Source organism: Pimephales promelas, chromosome 10 (assembly GCF_988280905.1).
Source record: "Pimephales promelas chromosome 10, fPimPro1.hap1.1, whole genome shotgun sequence".
Lineage (NCBI taxonomy): Eukaryota > Metazoa > Chordata > Actinopteri > Cypriniformes > Leuciscidae > Pimephales > Pimephales promelas.
In genome coordinates this window covers 24,991,150-25,013,689 of record NC_142778.1, presented here as the reverse complement: position 1 = coordinate 25,013,689, position 22,540 = coordinate 24,991,150, and the positions used below count along the sequence as shown (strand labels likewise).

Sequence of the window (22,540 nt, the reverse complement as noted above, 5' to 3'; positions counted from 1 at the left end):
AATGAGTCTGTCCTTGGCATGATGTTCAATCTACAGGATTGCCCCATTCCTCCAGCCTGAGGGGGGAAACTCTAGACAAAAGTGAGGAAACTCCAGCCCTGCAGTGTGTTTGCTAAGCATATGAATCACATCGAATTGGTCAAGAGGAAAGGATATGGGCAGAACTGCCCCGGATGGAGGGGTAGGGTACATAGGAGCTCAAACTTCAATTACTGCTTATTCTCATAGGTACACAAAGCAGAGATCTGACCTGGGTGAGAACTTTGAGTCAACTAAGGGTGAAATCAACTAACTACCCAGGGTCTTAAAGTCTCTATAGTCATTGAGACAAATGAAAAGACAGGAAGTTAAATAAGGTGAAAATCAAAATCCAACATCCTTTAGAGCACACCATCGCCAGACCTAGACTACCTTTTTAACATGGTTACCAGTCTACTGTATAATATGACTAACACAAAACCTTGCAACATCCTGTCTGCCGTGTATTGTGTTCTGCACAATAGGCAAGTATGGAAGTCACCTCCCTATCATCAGAAACTGACAGGAAGTGCGTCATTTTGAATTGACCTTATAGGTCTTTCTCATGAATCCCCTGAATCCTCTCATGAAAAAAAACAACAACAACATAAATAACTATTGTGATGAATCCTCCCCTGTGCATTTAAATGGAAAAATATTAAGTAATTTAAACATTTATTTGTGAAAACTACAATTATTTTGAGTGGTCCTGTCTGCACTACAGGTTAAATGTTGCATTCTTCATGTTTTTAAAAGAAATATCTTGCATTTATTTGATCAAGCATACATTGAAACATGAATGTTGTAAGAAATTATTATTAGAATTTAAAATATCTATTTTTAATATATTTTAAAATGTTATTTATCACTGTAATAAAAAAAAATGCTAATAAAAAAGAGATACAAAAAAGAGGGAAGGTGAAATCACTGTAAAAAAATATTTTCAAGATTTGTTATCACATTTTTTCTTTTGTCAAACTAACTTAAATAATTGATTTAGTTCATATTATTTTGAGTTTTTGATGATTAAATTTTATTAACTCACTTATTCAATTCAACTTAAAATTAAGGCAACCAGGTTACTTATTTTTTTAAGTTAAACCAACAATATTTTTTTACAGTGAAGATATAAGATAAGATTTAACATTATGGAAATATTTACAGGGAAAATAAACGGTAGTGAGTTAAACATCCACAGCAGAAGCTACTCTGTTAACAATAAGCTTTATGTCTCAATTTAGAAATAGCATCAGAAATGTCCATTAGGCACTGCGCACTGTTTTTTGATATCATACTGCCACCTGCTGGATGTTTCTACATGTATATTTGCCTTTAAAAAGCTATGTAGAGTAACAGTGAGTATTGTGTCAATTATTTGCTGATATGACAATATTTATTTTAGTCTAGATCTCAGTGTTAAAGATAATGACCCATTTCCTGTGGCTGGTCCGCCTCATCTTTAAATATTTACAGGAGGATAATGAAGGGTGTGTATAAGTTACATAAGTCCATGAGTTATTTATAGCCCCTCTCTATCGCATCTCTCACATCACAAACAGCAGCACTGTCTGCTACTCAAGAATACACGATTCACAAAAAAGTCTTTGGCTCTGGTGATGTTGCGACAACAGATCCGTCTTACCTGAGTCTGACCCGAAACCCCTAAAACACTGACTTCAGTGTCACAGAGGAAACATGGGATTTAGTAAAGTGCCACGTTACCTTTCACAACAACTTGTGTTAATGGAAACAAAAAAAAACTAGCTCATTTAATCAAAACCCCCAAAGTTTGAAGAGAAAAGCATTTCTAAAAAATACATAAAGCATACATTTCAGGAAATAGCTATGGGTCCCTGTGCTTTTTCCTGCTTATGTGCAGTCAACTTTATTCTTTCTTTCTTTCAGCACATTTGTTCTTCACTATTATTTTTGATTATCTTGGTGCGAGCATAGATCACTGTATTTTGTGACTGATTCAGAGAGATTTCTCTATTGACATGTCAAAACAAATGCTGATAGCACATGCCAAAAATGCTCACACCTCTTCTTATAAAATTGCACTTGTTGTTGCCAATTGCCACTTGCACCAAATTCAAGGCACTGATGTGTTTGCCTATAGAACAACCACTTGCTCTGCACCCCAATACCTAAACTCACTACACCACTTGAAGAAAAGCCTGCGTTCTGCAATTGAACGGCGACTTGTTGTGCCATCCCAAAGTTCACTGACCATTACCTTGACTGTTCCAAGCTGGTAGAATGACCTACCTATCTCAACTTTAGCCATTTTCAAGAAACAGCTGAAGATGCATCTTTTTCGTCAACTAATTAAAACCAACACTTACTATTCTATCTAAAATAAATATTAATATTTAAAGAGCTATATGTACTGTTCAAGACATAATACAGGGTGGCTACAGGTATAAACAATTTAAATTTAAGACTTTTTAATACCACTTCTAAATTAAATTTAAGACCAAACGTACGATGGAAATATAAATTAAAACTGAAAATATACAGTAATATTTCCAAGTAAACACACTGTCTGTTCAAAAAAATGGTGAAATGACAATAACCAATTGTCAATTGCGTACGTGCGGTCGCCTGTGGTGTGAAAAGAAATATAGAAGGCATTTTTATAAATGTCTTAAGCCTTGTATGTTTTAAATAATAAAGTATATTAATAAAGGCTTGGATTTAATTTACTAATAAAGGCATATAACCACTTTATTTATAGTGTACTGATAATAGTTTCATATAATTCGTTTGTTAATTAAACAAATAAAAAGATTTTAAAAAAGACTGAGATATGTTTGGTTATTGTACCTTTTAATTAATAAATTAAAATGAATTTGCTATATTTCAGATCAATATATTTATTTTGCTTAATTTTAATTAACTCTAACTTTATTCTCATCATAAGAATTATAAATAATTGATTTCCGTATAAAATAATACTACAAAGACTTAAAAATAAACAGATTAGTGCCCTGTTTTGAGGACAAGAAATGAAAACCAATGCGATATGATGAATGTCCAAAAGATGGAACTCTGTAACGGCCACCTAGTGTTCAGTAGTGTTCATGACATGTTGATATGCCTTTAAAGGGTTAGTTCACACATAAATGAAAATTAAGTCATTAATTACTCACCCCCATGCTGTACCAACCCCGTAAGACCTTCGTTCGTCTTCGGAACACAAATAAAGATATTTTTGATTAAATTTGAGAGCTGTATAACTACCACATTGGCTCCTAAAGGACTGCCTCTTGACGGCCCAGAAAGTCAATGAAGAAAATGTTCAAATATCCCAAGTGATTACCGTGGGTCAACTATATGATTATCAAGCGACGAGAATACTTTTGTGCGAAAAAACAAACAAAAATAACGAGTTTATTCGACTATTCATTTTCTTCCTTGTAGGCCAAAAACGAGACTTCCTTAGATTTCCACGACGCATGCGCGAGAACTGAACTTAAGTAGTGTAAGGAGATCGCAATTCTCGCGCATGCGTCGTGGAAATCTAAGGAAGTCTCGTTTCTGGCCTACAAGGAAGAAAAGGAATAGTCGAATAAACTCGTTATTTTTGTTTGTTTTTTCGCACAAAAAGTATTCTCGTCGCTTGATAAACATATAGTTGAGCCACGGTAGTCACTTGGGATATTTAAACATTTTCTTCATTGACTTTCTGGGCCGTCAAGAGGCAGTCCCTTAGGAGCCAATGTGGTAGTTATACAGCTCTCAAATTTAATCAAAAATATCTTCATTTGTGTTCCGAAGACGAACGAAGGTCTTACGGGGTTGGTACAGCATGGGGGTGAGTAATTAATGACTTAATTTTCATTTTTGGGTGAACTAACCCTTTAAGATGACTTCTTCTATGGCGTTCGTTATTGTATGCGTGATGTTATAATGCGTTTACCTCCACTTTGATTTGTAGCGTTTTACAGAGTGTTTTCTTTAACCTGTTAACATCCGCTCTTTCGAAAAGTATGAAGAGTGTGTTTTACTGAAAGAAAGCAACTATAAAAGGACTCGTGGAACAACCAGTTCGTTTGCACTGTCTTTCCTATTCTTCATCTGGGCAGACCTCAAACTCTGACAGAAGTTACAACACACAGACAGGGGTTGGATAAATATGTTTTGCTTTTAAAACTGTGTTTTAATGCGAGTATATAGGCCTACACAAATATAGAGATCGCACCCGTGTGTCTCCAACATACAAACACACAGGTTACGTTAGCTTGTAGAAAATATTCGACCTGGCTGGCAGAACGATTGCCTTTGCCCCGGCCTGCATCTTTGCGGTGACATGACAAACATAATTAACAATTTAATACTTTTTAAGGCCTTATTTTTAGGAAAATTGATTTAAGACTTTTTAATGCTTTTTAATGACCCGCGGCCACCCTGTAATGGGCTCTATGCACGGCGGTATTTCCGGTGAAGGATTAGGGATGCTCGATAACTTCCGCCGATCGTAGAGTCCAATGCAATACAGAGAATTTATATTGAATTTTATACTCCATGGTTATACTAAAGAAACGTTAGTCACAAAAACATTTAAAACAGACACCCCTCGTTGTGTTTATGCTTCTTTTTAAAATTATATTAAATAATCATAACTATATATAAAAATACATCTAAACGTATGTACGTTTCGTTTCAAAGACGGGAGGACAGTAAATTTTGAAGACTCTGCCATAATCCCGTTTTCCTCGGTTCTCCTCCGCTTTAATCTCCACAACCGGAAATGGACGAGCATCCTTGCGTCAAATGCGGAATTTATGCGTGCATATAGCCCATACCAAGTTCTGACATGAAAATCTAACGCAGGCTGATGAGTCTTTGGGTATGTTACATGACAACGATATGCATTTGAGTTTTTCGTGTACAGATGACATCATGGTCAAAACTATTAAATCCACTAAACAGCTAAAAACGCAGTGTTTTCCATGAAATGACTAAAAACAATGTGTATTCTGCTGCCAGGCCATTAGACGGCGATGAAACACTATAGATTGAACACGTAATACATGACATTATCATCTTCAGAGATTTACACAACACATACAAAACACATAAAAAGTAATCCGTTTAGTTGAAAACAGTGTTGTGCATCAGCATCCAATGAGCAGCAGCTCAATATTCAAACAAATGCCAGTGTGTTGCTGGTAGCAGTATGCAGCGCTTTCAGAAACCCTCTACCTTCCCCAGCTCCACCATCATAGATCTGCTACAGGGGTTAAAAATTTGTCACATTGTATGATATATATATATATATATATATATATATATATATATATATATATATATATATATATAATTACACACTCAACTAAATATCTAATTAATGCAATTATCTAATCAACCAAATCACATGCATTTAGGGGTGTGGTCCTGGTCAGGACAATCCCCTGAACTCCAAACTGAATGTCATATTGGGAAAGAAAGGTGATTTGAAAGGTCATGGTTGTTGGTGCCAGATGGGCCGGTCTGAGTATTTCACAATTCACAACCATTAAGGGTTTACAAAGAATGGTGTGAAAAGGGGAACTGGATCTACATCCAGTTTGCGGCAGTCCTGTGGGCGAAAATGCCTTGTTGATGCTAGAGGTCAGAGGAGAATGGGCCGACTGATTCAAGCTGATAGAAGAGCAACTTTGATTGAAATAACCACTCGTTACAACCGAGGTATGCAGCAAAGCATTTGTGAAGCCCCAACATGCACAACCTTGAGGCGGATGGGCTACAACAACAGCAGAAGACCCCACTGGGTACCACTCATCTCCACTACAAACAGGAAAAAGAGGCTACAATTTGCAAAAGCTCAACAAAATTGGACAGTTGAAGAATGGAAAAAATGTTGCCTGGTCTGATGAGTCTCGATTTCTGTTGAGACATTCAGATGGAAGAGTCAGAATTTGGCGTAAACAGAATGAGAACATGGATCCATCATGCCTTGTTACCACTGTGCAGGCTGGTGGTGGTGGTGTAATGGTGTGGGGGTGTTTACTTGGCACACTTTAGGCCCACTTTAGGCCACGGCCTACCTGAGCATTGTTTCTGACCATGTCCATCTCTTTCTGCCCACCATGTATCCATCCTCTGATGGCTACTTCCAGCAGGATAATGCACCAAGTCACAAAGCTCAAATCATTTCAAATTGGTTTCTTAAACATGACAATGAGTTCACAGTACAAAAATGGCCCCCACAGTCACCAGATTTCAACCCAATAGAGCATCTTTGGGATGTGGTGGAATGGAAGCTTCATGCCCTGGATGTGCATCCTACAAATCTCCATCAACTGCAAGATGCTATCCTATCAATATGGGCCAAAATTTCTTAAGAATGCTTTCAGCACCTTGTTGAATCAATGCCACATAGAATTAAGGCAGTTCTGAAGGCAAAAGGGGGTCAAAGTCAAACACAGTATTAGTATACTGTTCCTAATAATCCTTTAGGTGAGTGTACGTCACATACACAGTATGTCAGCAGCAGCATTGTCTTACAATATCACAGAAATGTCTGTGAATGTATCAGTAGCAAGTCACAGTACTTGCTCTACAGTTGGTAGCAGATCTATTCCACCAAGGCCAACATTACCATGCCAATCTCTATTACCTACCATACCAATCTCCAGAGAGTTGTCATGACAGAACTGGGACTAATCAGAGCACTTGTATTTTGTTGCCTATTGTTGGATTGAATTTGCTTCTATTGCCCTCCCCATTTGTAAGTCACTTTGGATGAAAGAGTCTGCTACTAAATGCTTAAATGTATGTAATATGAAAATGTAAATGTAGTAAGATACACATAAATACACCACCTGATCATCTCTATTATATTATAATTCTACAATAAATTGTACAGAATTGTTGCATAGTTTCACATGTTGGAAGCTAAACAAATTCTTCCTAAGAGCAATGTGAATTTAGCAAAGATCCAACTCCCAAAGACATCAACAATGTAACTCCACTGTGAGCTCCCTTTACTGTGATTGAGTGAACAGTAATGATAACAAGCACAGAAAGTGGATCTTCACCACCAGATAAATAAATGAAACTCGGTCACCCACTGCAGCCTCTTCAATAAGATACAGTACCAAGAGTTCTCTGAACTGACAATAGTGAATAGCGGGCCTAAAGAATAAACACTGTATTATAGAGATAATCCTGACCTATATAAATTAAAATAGAAACTTAAAATTGAATTGATATGCAACAATAGCTATGCAACAATATCCAAAGAAGCACAATGTTTTGCTTTTGTTGAAAGGCAAATGATGCATTGGCAGTCACATTCACACTGGACTCTTTGGCACCAATTGACTTCTATACATAAGTGTCTGTACTGTGCCATGCAGAGTATTCTTGACAGTAGGCTGTTATCCCTATAAACACCGACTGACTCAATTCAGCTCTTGCACATTCCCTGACCTAAAGCTACAGAATTAGGCCTATGCATGCTGGTTCATATATCGTCAGAGACATGTCTCTATTGCAATCCAAACACTATAACGCAACCCGTTGGGACTTGTTCACTCTCATATCCTGAGTTTACAGCACAAACAGGGCTTTCATCCAAAGAAGAAAATGGAGTCTGGCATTTATTCCAATGCACTTACCCAAATCTCTTGTGTGCTGTCAGAGATTAAGGCAAACTACGATCATGAATTTGAGCACAAAAAGATTGTATTCTGTTGTTATATTAAAACTAAGAACTAAAAAGACACTTCAAAAAGTAGATCTGTTGTCATTTTTTTTCTTCATTTAATTTATTTATTTTTGGTCAAAATAAAATTTTAATCAAAAGATTCAGGTCTTTTATATGTATCTAGCATTGCTCCATTCTCCAACAGGATCAACAGGAAACTTTACAAACATGTTTTTGCTACACACACACACACACACACACACATTCTGTAGGTTCAAATATACAAATATTTTGCTATTAAAAACATGTCAAGCTAGCTGATGTCAAGCTAGCATTGTGTACACTATACACAATTTTATAGGCCCATCATTTATAAATTATGTAAATAGATCGCAGCTTTAGTGAGCAGGAGAAGTGCAGTAATAACATTAACGTTACTCCTGATATGACATTTTGGTATCGCCCACCTAAAAAAATCAATTTTTAAAAAAGTTGTACCTATTGCCTATCTGTGTGCGCATTTTCTAATCATATTTCCAAGTTGACCGAAGAAAATATTTCAAAATGCCAGACAAGATAGCAGTTTTTCATGAAGGCTGGCAAATGTATCTGGTGCATTGGACGTTTGACATGACATGACAAGGATAAGCCCATAAGCGGACTATCCGGTCTCACCTGACCGCTGCACTCACCTGAGGATTCCGGGCATTCCTTCGCCGACGACCCTCCTGTCTTCTTCGGCGCAGACTTCCTCCTTATAGCGTTTCTCCTCAATTCACTCATGTTTTCTTTAGTTCGTTCCAACATTTAAAAGACTTGGTTAACAAAATGAATCCTTTGTAGATAAAAAACGGTCGTTGTACGTCCACACAGGCAGCATTTCAGCGAAGTCCTTGTTTGTGACAGTAAGCGGTCTCTAGTGTTACCCTACGTAAAAGTAAAGCAAAAAGCTTGGCTATTGTATTTTCCTCAGATTCTTTGGCTGTCACAGTAGTGCACCGCACTGAGTCAATCATTATCGCTTTATCAGCCCATATCACCGCCCTCTAACCCGCTCTGATAGCTGGATTGGTCTAGTCACTTCCTCTGTGCTCTGACCCCCTACCTCAAAACATTAGTTTGTGGAGATTTGATACATCGATGAGTCGAATCTTTTGAATAGGCTATACCGCTTCCAATGAAATTAGAGGACAGGTTGTTTTTTACGAATTTTTAATCGTTGCCAGGCGGATTCTCATGCTTTGAAGAATCGAAAAACTGTAGAATATAAAGTTAAGTGTAATGAAATAAAATAAATACATAATTAAAATGACTAAGACTAAGGTTAGGCAAAAAAAAAAAGCTGTGTGGGATTTTGATTCGTCTCAGAGTGAGTCGAGTCTTTTTGATTCTGTTCACCTAACACGGATTAGCCAATCAAATTAGAGGACCTAGAGACCGTTGTAATACGCTATTAAGATGTTTGGGGTTATTGAAAAAGAAGAATTAAAAAAATATAAAATATACAGAAATTGTCATGAAAACGTAATTCCAATAAAATAAAAGAGGTTAAAATTAGGAGTTTATTTGCTCAGTCCTCTAGACTAGACTTTTGTCCAAACACAAATGTGGTGTGATATACTACAGTATGCTCTGTCTGCACAAAAAGCTTTGACACACATTTTGTCTCATATAATAAGGACAGGAGTCAGTGTTATTTTATCATTTTATTTCACGAAAAACTTTTGTGGTTTATGACTGTATACACAAAAATATCCTGCGGCAAGATCATGCTTTCACCAGTTCACACCATGTGACACTGTGGGTGTTATTCACTATATTTCACTTCAGAGGCATAAAATCTACCACAATGTGTAGTTAATAAAACTGAAACTCCTCGTCTTATCGCAAATGCTTGAAAAGAAATTAATGTAGTCCAAAACACCAAATGAATGGGTTAGACTGAACAGAAACTGAGAACTGAGAGCTAAAAGAGATTGTGAATGAGACCATTTATCTTAAATCGTTCTTTGTATGTCATTACATAGACTGAGCTTTGTTCAAGTTCCACAATGGAGATACTGTAGTTATGCTTTGAAAAACTGCTGATTGTATTCTTCATTTAGACACATTAATAACCTTTCAGTCAATCAATGAGACTGAAAATGTGTTTTTGTGGTTTACTGCTGTATAAAAACAATGGCATATAATATTTAATCCTGCTGGTACAAATCACTTTGTGATTGGAGGAGAGATGACCAAATGATTTAAAATGATCCTGTGCCGGTTTCAAAATGCATAGATATGTTTGTGCTTTATATAAGGTAAAGATTAGATATAACTGAAAGAGAAATTAAAACAGAGAGAGGAGGAGATACTGTATGTAAAGAGAGATTGTGAATATGAGATACTAATATGTATGCTGTTTATGGAGCAGATCTGAGAATAATAAATCCACTTCATGTTAAAATTTAGCAGCGCACTGGGATCAAGCTATAACCATTCAAGCTATAACGCCACTTCTTCAAACATGATTTTTGCCCATCAGGTACTAAACTAGGCCTACATGTCCTCTCAAACCTCAATGACTTATCTGACATCACTTCATCAACAGAAAAAAAACAATTAAGGTATAAAATATATTCTTTATGCATATGCAGAGCAATAAACGGTTAAAAAAGGACAAAGAAACAAATTCCACGTGGAATTACGTTAAAGCAGCTTAAAACTCAATTGTATTATCACTGAAATGCAAACATCACCTCAGGAGCTTAAAGGTTGAAATAAAAGTCACTCAAATATCACACTGAACATTCTTTATAGCTGTTGAAAATTATGTCTCAATAGTCCCATTTAACCAGTATCACCTACATTCAACCATTCAAACATCTCTTTCTATTATGTCACACTTTTTTTTTGTGCGTTTTGAAAGTCTAATATTAGCTTAGACTAATAATGGTGCTTAAGTGGCCTTGCATACTGCAATGTACTCCTGGGTTGATGTAATTAATACTGTTTTTGTGGTTTAAAAGTGTATTTTCAAGCAACGCTGTATCCATATCCAAAACCATATTCACATCCAAACAATCAGACATACCACAAATAATATTTTAAAATAAACAAACAAAAACACAAATAAATTAAATTAATAAAATAAATAAGTGCATAAATCCATTTCCATTTGCTCTCAACATGATAATTAGTACTTTCACAATAAGCACCATTGAATAATCATCCAATCTCAGTGATTGGTAGAGAAATTAGGTTAGGCTCCTCTGGGATCAATCACACATGGAGAGGGGCATCTGATTGGCTGGGAGGTCATTATTGACTTATACGCCCCGCCCCCTTCATCCGTCTCTGTAAGGATAGGCCGCTGACAGTTGATTGACAGGAGGCTAAGGGCCAAAAAGATGAGAATGATTGGCCAGACAGTTGAAAGGGTCACATGGAAGTCTGGAGTTAGCCGTAGGTATCTGGTCCTCTTGAAGAGATAACAACACATTACGACTACCAAGAGACAAACGGCACAGCCAGAAGAGAGAAAAAAGAGAAACAGAGAGCATTAGTTGAATAAGAATAAAAATATCCTGTTCCCTGTTAAACTGGAAGAATTGTTATAGAAAAATAATCATGTAAATAATTCAGTAGCTCTGACATAAACAGTAACTCACTTTGACAGACACACAGGGGCACATGCAAAAGCTAGTAGCTTTTAAGCAGGCACAGTATTTGGAAGACAGGAATCAGGAATCTCATCGGCACAGGGATGAGAGGGCATCTTCGTTTTTTATTTGCATACACTACCGGTCAAACGTTTTGGATGATTAAAATGTTAAAGGGGTGATGAACTCAGCTTTTGACACCTAAGAGGTCATCATATTATAAGAATATCCTGTAAGTTTCAGAACTGAAAACATCCTTGTTAGTCCAATAAAAGCTTTTATTGACACCAGCCTCAGCAAACGACTCGTTTTTAAAAGTGGGGAACTATGACGACAAAGAGGATAAAACACTAGCAAAGAAAGAAGATCAACACCTACTTCAACATGGCCGGTTTAGCCCCGCCCACCGATTCACGCATTACACGCATAGCTAAATAACATATAGATGCCTACCTCGACAGTCGTGATGACAAACCGGATCGAGCTACCGAGCAATACAAAATATTGTGCAGTGCCTGGTTGTGGAAGAAGACAGTCACTGCATATGCTTCCTCTGGATTCCAATAGGACTGCATGGATAAACTAGGGTAAAACATTGTCGTCTGTTCTCTTCATTTCACTGAGGACTGTTTTGTAAACAAGACTAAATTTGCAGACCATTTAAGAGTAAAGAACATTGCTTTTCTGTCTATATTGGATCTGACAGGAATTGTGCAACACACGGACTCTGGGTCGAACATGTATGGGTGAATCATTCCGGCTGCCATTTTACAACATTGGACGTTTTCAAAACAATTTCCCCCAAGAGAATCGACGGGTGAGTTGAAACTCATTATAATTTGCAAAACTGTTATCCACTCACAGCAGTGGGCGTTTACTTCCAAGTCTTCAGTGCGAGACGCCCATCAAAACCGAGCGTTTTTCAGCTAGGCTCAAAACTAGGGTACAAAATAGCCTATTACTTATTCATTTTGATGTTTTTGAATGCAAAAACCAAGCGAACGTCATAAGTTGACCTCAGACAACAATATAATAAAATTTAAAAAGCCAGTTCATGACCCCTTTAATGTTAAATGTCCCTTAAAATGGTGTCGACTCACCAAGGCAGCATTTATGTGCTGTTCTGTATTTAAATATATATTAAAATGTAATTTATTCCTGTAATATTAAAGCTGAATTTCAGACTTGGGTGTCACATGATCCTTCAGAAATCATTTTATAGGCTGATTTGGTGCATTTGTTGTTGGTGCTCAGTTAATAATAATAATGGTTCTAATTATTATCAGTGTTAAACTTTTCATGCATCCTTGCTTAATAAAATCTTTTTTTTTCAACTGTAAAACTTTAAATGGTAGTGTATCAAGGTTTCAATTTTGCTCAACATTGATAATAATAATAATAAAAAAAAATCTTAAGCACCAAATCAGGACATTAGAATGATTTCTGAAGGATCATAAACTAAATAATCATTAATAATTATCCCAAACCTTTAATCAGTAGTGTTTTGCAATTGCATTGTAAAAGTGTGACCAAGTGGGTGGTGCTGTTAACGATACTTGTGACTGTATGACCCTATACAGAAGGTGTGACATTTTTCTCTGTGAGAAATAGAGTGAGAGAAAACGCAGTATAGAGCGAGTTCCTCCAAAGGACGGGTTACCTGTAGCCCGTAGATGCCCTCCCGCGCCTCAGTTGAGGGGAGGTTGGCGGTACTGAGGCAGAAGGCTGCTGACAATCTAAGAGAGACTGATAAATTAGACAGATATACAGAGGTGTGACAGTCAGGGTTAGTGACACAAACACAGACATAAATGGGCACAGAGATGAGAAGTGAATACGCTGAAAATAGTTGTTATGGGAAAACATGGGTGTGATTCTATGTGTTAATCTCATGCAGAGTAAGTGGAATGAGATAAAGTAACACAATATTATGAACTATTATAATAACTAACATATATATAGGGAATACCAGGTACAAAGAGAAGGAAAGCAAGGTGGTATCACCTTTTGTTAAACAGAGACTATCATTCAAAAGTTTGGGGTCAGTAAGATTTTTTAAAATGTTTTTGAAAGAAGTTATTAATGCTGTATTTGTTTGATTAAAAATACAGTCAAAACAGTTAAATTGTGAAATATTATTACAAATTAAAATAATCATTTACTATTTTAAAATTTCATTTATTGCTTTGATGGTAAAGCTGAATTTTCAGCATCATACAGAAATCATTATTATGTTGATTTGCTGCTCAAGAATCATTGCTTAGCAATGTTAAAAACAGTTGTGCTGCACTGCAAAGTATTTTTGTGGACACTGATCCTTTTTTTCAGGATTCTTTGATAAATAGAAAGTTCATATTCAACAGTATGTTGTATATTCAACACACGTCCTTTCTGTCAATTTCAATTTATTTACTGCATCTTAAATGTATTAGTTTCTTTAATAAATGAAAATATTACAGACTTCAAGCTTTTAAATGTCAGGCACAAATGATATACTACAGTGTTGCAGCTTTGTTAATGAGAGAGTGCGTACACACGTTTACACATTTAACAAGACAAAAAGTAAGGTTTAATACTGTACATTATAGGTGATGTTGTCAAGCAAAGAGAACATAAAAATATCTAGAGCAATATGTAGACATTAATATCCCCAATGCTAATATTGCATAGCAATATTAGCATTGCTATCCAACTGCCCAGACTTTATATATTTTTGAAAACGTTGCTATGCACTTGTTAGGTTGGAATGGATGGTTGTTTGTATAAATGCATTAGTGACATATCCAGCTCCATACTGCAAACAATCACATCTACAGCCCCAATATGAAAAAAAGAACTACTACAGCTCTGTGGTTTGATTAGCATGGGCAAAACAGCATTTGACACGTTCAGTAATGGGCAAAGGTTGTGAAATTTAGAAACACTGACACCTGCAGGCAGAGATTGGAAACGTCCACTGCTCTTTAAGGGGCATTATTACCAGCAATAATAAAGTGTTTTTATGATACAGGGTCTCGTCACTGTTGTAATCTATTTATGAAAGTGTAACTGATTTATTTGACATACTGTATAGTGTGACATATTATGTCAAGGTGACACAGGTGAAGCGGATCAGACTGGTTTCCATTACACTACAATAGAACTCTGTGATTTACAAACACTATCTACTGAGTCACATTGTACTACACAATACACATCGCATATCATTAAGCAAGGCACAGGAAACAGCAATATTAGAAAACAAAACTAGACCTGAAATCTCTGATCACTCCTAGGAAAAACACCTCTCTTTTCCAAAGGCTTGTCTTAACATGTAAATTTAACCGCTCTCAGCCATCAGAACTGCATGATAGCATGATAACACAGAACTGTAGTATCTTGGACAGTCTTGATTGAGCAATAGTAACAGAGATGTTCTGATGTTCTGAACCTTTGACTTGTCAAATGCTTTTTGGCCCACGGCTCCTTAAACAAAGGTCATTCTAAAAAGCGAGTGCCATTTTTGTATTACCGGTATATATGACAATAAAAGTTGTCATCCATTATTTGTTGCAAATTTTGAAACTAGTTTTTGTTTCTTTTGTCACAAGAATGCTTTTCTGGGATTCTCCTTGCTACATTAGCAAATATTCACATTTTGATGAAGAAATATGTAAATAAAAGGTAGCATTTCTCAATATATTTTTAGATTTTAGTTTAGATATTTTTAGTAATAAATGAGTGAGTGGACAAGAAGTGTTAATTTCCTGAAAGGATGGAGGATTAATTAGCATTATTTTATGTTTATTTCTGTTAGATCATAATTATTGTTCCCTTATGAAGTTTTTATTACTTATTGAATAAAAAAATTATAAAAAAAAATACCAATTTATTGAAAAATGTCTGCAAAGTGTTTTGAATTATCACTAATCATCGCTTATTTTGTTCAATTATTTGGATGATCAAATACTGAGTAACAAAAATGTTTGCATTGTGTTCCCTTTCTAACCAAATGCTATAGTTTGATTGTCATCATAATGCAAAACCTGATACTTATCTACTGTAAAAAAAAATTGTTAAAACAAATAAATTAGTTGTCTTTTAGAATATCTAAATGTATATCTAAATTAAAAAAAAAACGAATAAGATAGAAAAATCATGTCTAAAACAACAACAGGAATCAAAAAGCCTTCCTGTGTATTTATATAGGAAGCTATAGGCAGCCTACAGGCTGTACAGGACATTGCACACATGTAACTATTTTTTAAAGCCACAAGCTGGCGCTTTTTTTTATAAAGCTGGCACACTATTTTGATGTGAATTGTTGCATTTATTGAAAAAAATAAATAAATATAAAATAAAAATATATATTAATTCTAATGGAAAAATAGACCTTAAAAATTATATAATTAATGCAAAGTATCATAAAAATTCTGAAAATTCTAAATAATAATCAAAAAATATTATAGAACAAAAATATATTTGAAAGGTTATCCTGGGAAAAAGTAAAGTTAAATTTTAAGGCTTCGTCCGTTTTTGACCGGGAGGAAGCTAAGTGTAACCCATTTACGAAGAAGCCCAGAGGGCTAATGGGATTGTTTTTATTTAATATTCATTTATTTAAAAAAAATACAGTAATATAAATATAAACAATGATCAGCGAACAAAAACAGAAGCTCAACCAAACCTGCTTGATGTTTGAGAACAAACCTCACTGGTTCTTGCAGAAGCTCAAACATGCTGCGTAACACAAGAATGAACCTCATTGGTTCTTGCACATCAAGCGTACATGCTTGAGCCTCATTTACCACAACTGATCTGTGAGTAGATGAATGTTTATGTTCATCATATAAAGCGATTGTGTCTCTTCTTTAATTTGGGCTAAACCGCCCAATTAATATTTTTCGATCTCTTTATGAACTTTTAGAAGCGTCAAAGTGGTAGTTGTGTAGCTTGTCAATGGAAGGACAAAGCTCTCTCAGATTTCATCAAAAAGATCTTCATTTGTGTTCCGAAGATGAACGGAAGTCTTATGTGTTTGGAACGACATGAAGGTGAGTAATTAATGAAATTAATTTGAATTTTTGGCTAAACTAACCCTTTTGTTAAAATACATTTAAATTAATAAATTTAGCTGGAGATGGCACAATACATTTGTTTAAAACATGAGCATGAGAGAATGTTTCAAATCATTAAGAAATTTACTTAAAAATCCTTATCAAACTTGAAAAGGCACTTGTTTCATAGAATGACTCATGAATGAATGACACATTTGACGTGGCTCTGTAGCCTGTTCTCTAAAGCTCAATGAAATGCAGTAGCTGGGTAGCAGGCAGCATATGCAAGAAGAACCCATCCCTCCATTATCATATGGCAGATCCTGCATTGCCATATGCCGCGTCCATGAATAGAACAGCTCTCTCTGGCACATTTTATCATACAGGGTGTCTTGGGATCTGAGCATTTTCTGTTAGCTGGCACAGCAGTTTGAATGTATCTTCAGAACAGGTTTAATATGATTAAAGATAGGCTACTGCTCATAATTCCAGTATAAATCACTTTGAAACACTCACTAAGCTTCAAGACTGATGCTACATAGATATAAAGGCAAAGGTAATCGTTCTATCCTTAAATGCACACTATCACCAGTGGATGGAGCTATAGTTATGTCAGATGTGCTGTTTGCTAATGCAAAAAAACAACAACTGAAAACTCCATTCATCAAACTCCTTGGCATGCAGTATGTAGCACCCATTTCATCGAGCCATGAAATGGAAGTATACATGCAGGGATGATATTCCAACAGATACAAGCACCAATCAATACCTTTTTGGAATAATTCCTCCAGTGATCCGAATGCATTACTGATGCAGATTCCAGCAATTATGCTTGGAAAAACCTGTTTTCTTACCCAGTCCGCAAAAATAATAATACAAACACAGGTCGTCCAATTTCTTTGATTTAATCTTATATTTTTATTCATCATTATATTAGTACCATCCCACAAAGCCATGATGTGACCCAAATGTATCTATAGCAAAACATAATTGTTGTAAAAGTAGTATCAATTATATCCCTGAGTTAAATCAAACATTCATACAAGATGGAAACCAGTCTGTCCTTAAACTGTGTCACCTACTGAGGGTCAGTACTAGGGATTCTGGGAATCACAGGCTGGACTAGAGAGTTTCTTGAAGCGGTCGAAGACGTGAACTGAGTCGCATTGGAGCGCATGCGGGATCTCACAGAACGTGGCGACGGTTGGCGAGCGCCCAGGACAGGAGAACGGTAAGGGGAAGTCGGAGCAGACCTGGGAACACGGGTATCAGATTGGCCGGAGTCTCCACTATGAACAATATGGCAAAACTCTATACTCAACGTCTGTGGGTCTAAGACCAAAGTCTGAGTGCCCAGGTTCCACTGCGACTGGCCGAGGAAAAACGGCTGGGCTGAGGAGGTCCAGGAGGAGGATGGAGGAGGAACATCAAGTGAAGGAGAGCTACAGGCTGATGCAACCATATTGTTTTGGAATGGACAGGAAGGAGGTTTTGAAACCGATGCAGTGGGACTAGGGGGAGCCGTGAGTGCAGTTCGATGACTTACTTTTTGAGGGCTGCTCTTAATTCTTGGCACTTTCCCTCCACGGCCACAGTAGGACTGCTCGTGGTCAAACTCCAGGTCCTCCAGGCGTTGTGTGAGGGCCAGTTTCTGCTGAATGGCCATTCGCAGGAGGGAGTTCAGAGTCTTCTTTTCATCTTCAGCGGCAGCCAGCTGCCTCTGCATCTCATCCAGTTGAGTTACGTACTCGTCACATCTGAAACATAAAACATCAGAACACCTTGTACAACAGTGGTTCTCAATCTGGGGGCCTTAGAAATTATTTAATGATAGAAGACAAAACAAGCTTTTAGATGTTTATTATTTTAATTCACCCAATCAAAATCTTTTTTTTTTAATGAAGTACAAGATTCACATACATATAGAATAGTTAGTAATAATAATAGAATTGGATATTTTATAGAAGCGATTTTTACACCTGAAAAAGTCATGTTAAACGGATACTCCATTTTTTTGGGGAAATAGGCTCATTTTACAACTCCATCAGGGTTAAACGTTTGAGTTTTACCATTTTCGAATCCATTCAGCCGATCTTCTGATATTTAGAAGAATATCAGTAACCAGACAGTTTCTGGTCTCATTGACTTCCATAGTAGGAAAAAAAAAAATACTATGGAAGTCAATGAGACCAGAAACTGTATGGTTACTGATATTCTTTTAAATATCAGAAAATCGGCTGGATGGATTTGAAAACAGTCAAACTCAACTTTTTAACTCTGGGAGAGTTGTAAAATGAGCCTATTTCCAAAAAAAGTGGAGTATCCCTTTAATAAAAAAGAAAGAAAACTAGGACATTTTTATAATGAATCTACATTAGAACGGTAGAACCTCTAAACTATGTTGAGTAGAAATTGTGATTTATAAAATATTTTTTACAAATCATTCTCCTAAATTGTTATTCAGTAAATTAAAATAATTGGAGAAATCATGGGGAATTTGAATATTGTTGAGGACAATGGGGGCCCATGGAGTAAAAATGGTTCAGAGCCACTGCTGAATCATGAGTAATCTAGACTCTTAACTCTAAGGAAATGTCAAAAACATGCATATGGAATGCATATTTCTACAGCAATGTATTACCTGAAAAAAAAATGAATGAGTCTAATTCTTTTTACTCAGTCAAAAACATAGAGTACACAACCATTGTAATCTGATTCATAAAACCGTTTTTTTGTGTGACTCAAACGCATAGCTTGACTAGTTGTTTATATGATATTGTGTAGCTAAAATTACATAAAATGCATTTTGTCCGTATTATTTTATAAACATTAAAGAATTAGTTATGTTGTAATTATTTTCATACATAGTTCAAGCTAATTATTGAATTCCATTTTTGGTACTAAAATACATTTTAAGTCAATAAAGTAATTAAAAGGTCTATTTAAAAAGCAGACAGCCATTTAATGATGTAAACAAAATAAACAAAATATGTATCATCTTTATTTGTTATTAAAAAATATCTCATAATTTGGCAATGAAATGTATACATTTATAAGATAAATATATGCGTCAAATGTAATAAAAAAGTCTTTATGGAATCGTTAAGATAAATCTGAGCCTAAATCGACTCCCGTTCTTACCGACAGTATGACAATAAATAAATGGCTATTTAGCCATCGGCTATTTAGCCATCGGTAGGTTTCCTACCTAGGTGATATCAGAAGAATAGAAAAGTAGCAAGTACGTTTTAAAGAAAGATTGCACTTTTTTAGAAGAATCATGGAATGCTAGGTTTATATTAAGACCATATAATGGCCGTATATAATGTATATGTATATAATGTACCTTGTGGCAAACATTGCCCTCAGTGACGAAAAGGTGGCCGCGTCTTCTTTGAGGGCCTTCAGTTCATTTCTAAGCTTCATCATTGTCTCCGTCACCATGGACTTTTCATTTTCATATTTGCTCTTCAGGTTTGCCAGGGCCACCTCGGCAGTCTAAAAAGAAGTTGTGTATTTGAGAGACCAAACAAAACAGGAGATATTGGGGCGTGTAGCAAAAACATATAAACATGACCTTCTACAGTACCTGTTTGTTGGCTTTCAAGACAAGACGCAAGGTGGCTATCTGTTCTCTTTTGGTGCTCAAGAGGGATTTGAGCTTCAGGATCTCCTCCATGCAACTCTCCTTGTCCTTATCGAGGATGGGTGCCAACTCTCGTGCCGCAGCCCTCTGCCTAGACAACTGGAGCGAGCGGTCCACAGCTTTCTGCAGGTGCCTGATCTGGTCACGGATGATGGCGTTGAGGTTATAGATGTTCATGGGCTCCCTGCGGAGATCACCTGTCTCTGGTATTGGGGAGGGCGAATGAGATGAACCATTGATTGGCGAACCAAAGGGGGTTCTGTTGGGACTTCCTGTTTCCCCTTTAGTTCCTTCCCCAAGGGGCTCCTTTGATGGAGAGTCTTGAGGACTCTTGGACATGTCTGAGGAGTTAGCAGCCGCGAGACGGCGAGCTAAACGTGGAGACAGCAGGGCTCTTGGGTCCTCGGGGCCTTTGAGACTGCCGCTACGCGTGACCCGGCTCTGGCGGTAGTAGTCCAGCATGACGCGGTTCGGCGTCTCGTTGTTGCACAAGCAGACATGGTGGTACAGCTGAGCAAGTTCCTCACTAAATGTAACCAGCTCGTCCTGAGCTGCATTCAGCATACCGTTACTTTCACTAGCCATACCCGAAGCACACCGGAGCTCTGCTTCCAGATTGCTAACCCGCTCACGGCCCTCACGGCAGGCTTTCTCCAAACATTTCACCTGTTCTTCAAGAGCCTGGACCTTCCCTTCGCTATGGTTGCTTTCTTCTGATTGGCTCTCCACAGACTGGTTATATTTTTCCTTCAAAGCCTTAAGCTCCGCCTTCAAGTCAATGACCTCAGTCACGGCAACTCTGTATTTGCACTCCAGAAGTTCTATTCCATTGATGTCCGTCTCATTCTCGCAGCAACCGTTTATGGGCCCGTCGGCCTTCTCAGACTCCTCAGTGTCAAACTCCTTGTCGCTGTGGAGGCGCTTCATAGCATTGACACACTCCGTAAGACGGTGAACGCGACTGTGTTGCTCAGTTAAGGCGCCTTGTGTGTGCTGCAGTTGAGTTTGAGATTCCTGCAAGTTGGTAAGCAGAATCGCCTTCTCTCGCTCAACCTAGTAGACAAGAAGATGCAGCTAGTTAGCACATACCAAGAAGATATATCGTTAGCATAGCCAGTCATGTACACTATCGTTCAAAATTTTGGGATCAGTAAAGCCCCGTTCACACCGCCAGCGACACGCAGCGACAAAGCGACAAGGTCCCATTCATTTCAATGGAGCGCTGGTGACATCCGGCGACACATGACCGTTGGCGACAGAATGTGGGCGTGTCAAGCGACAAGAGACAAGCGACAAAAGGCGAGAATTTTCAACTTTATGCAAATGATAAGCGATTTTCGCGAGCGACAACCAATAGGAAAGAAGACTTTCAGTGGAGCTCACGTCACCGCCTCGAGTGCAGGCAAGACAGAAAGAGTTTGAGGACGATTTCACTGTTTTATATGATTTGACTGCAACCACAAACATGGATAATAAAATGATGCATGGAAAAGAAACTGTCGACAGTCTCAGTGAGTTTAAGTCATACATTTAACGTTATAGTTCGAGTGTTTTAATTTTATGATGCACGTTTAGCACTGCTGCAGTTCATTTTACAATTTCCCCTGCATTATGTTGACTAGGCACAAGAAAATTGATTATTTGTCAAATTCGAATGACGTTTTTATAATTTGAGACCATATGAGTGAGTTTAATTTGTTCATTGATCGATCGTTGATAAATGATTTAATCCACTGAACACTGCTGTGATAACATAAAAACACTCTCCCAACAGCATCCGGTTTCTTTTTAGTCTTAAAAGTCATTTATTCCCAGTCAGATTCAAATTATATAGTTGTATATATCACTTGTCATGGTATTTTGTATAGATATGGCCAGACGTGCAGTCTACCAATAACATTAGAGCGACAGCACTACGAACGCCCACAAGCGACATCACAGTACAGAGCCTAGCGACACACAGCGACAAAATCGCTGGCGGTGTGAACGGGGCTTAATAATACTTTTATTCTTTTATATTGTTACAAAAGATAAATAAATGTTGTTCCTTTGAAGATTCTACTCATCAAAGAATATAAAATTATCAAAGTTTTCACAAAAACTTTAAGACTGATTTCAACATTGATAATAAGAAATATTTCTTGAGTATCAAATAAGCATATTATAATGACTTGGGATCATGTGACAATAAAGACTGGAGTAATGATGCTGAAAATTGAGCTTTCTCATCACAGAAATAAATTACCTTTTAAAATATATAAAAACTGAAAATAGTTATTTTAAATTATAAAAACATGACCCAAAATATATGCAGTCATATTTATCCAAAGTAACCATTTTAATATGTCAAGAATATTTGCAGTACACAATGCCAAGTTTCAAATTTAAACTAAAGTAGCTCGACTGGCTATACTATAATATAATGAAAAAAATCGTATTTATGCTCCTTCCTATCTTATTCCATCTGAACACAGCTACTTTTCAATTGCTGCCAATGGACAATGATGTTTTTTGGTCCAGATAATGTACAACATCTCCT

The 22,540-nt window shown here is 36.8% G+C and overlaps 2 protein-coding genes across 10 annotated transcripts in view; both read right to left on the bottom strand.

Moving 5' to 3' along the window:
• fgd4a (FYVE, RhoGEF and PH domain containing 4a) overlaps positions 1–8,730 on the bottom strand; it is a 54,132-nt gene extending 45,402 nt beyond the window's left edge. Inside the window, exon 1 of one of the 2 annotated variants that reach the window (XM_039650395.2) lies at positions 8,368–8,730. In XM_039650395.2, coding sequence (XP_039506329.2) covers positions 8,368–8,482 — 115 coding nt within the window. In that variant the 5' untranslated portion in view covers positions 8,483–8,730. The remainder of the gene's footprint in view (positions 1–8,367) is intronic. The other variant, XM_039650396.2, reaches the window with a different exon arrangement.
• Positions 8,731–10,923: 2,193 nt separating this feature from the next.
• The window catches only part of bicd1a (BICD cargo adaptor 1a), a 103,235-nt gene continuing 91,618 nt past the window's right edge, over positions 10,924–22,540 (bottom strand). For 5 of the 8 annotated variants that reach the window (XM_089116347.1, XM_089116346.1, XM_089116348.1 and 2 more), the window contains 3 exons: positions 19,945–21,054; positions 19,702–19,853; positions 15,619–18,112 (listed from right to left, as the gene is read on the bottom strand). In XM_089116347.1, coding sequence (XP_088972473.1) covers positions 17,434–18,112; positions 19,702–19,853; positions 19,945–21,054 — 1,941 coding nt within the window. In that variant the 3' untranslated portion in view covers positions 15,619–17,433. Of the gene's footprint in view, positions 11,165–12,979; positions 13,066–15,618; positions 18,113–19,701; positions 19,854–19,944; positions 21,055–22,540 lie in introns of those variants that run through there. The other 3 variants (XM_089116351.1, XM_089116352.1, XM_089116353.1) reach the window with 3 other exon arrangements.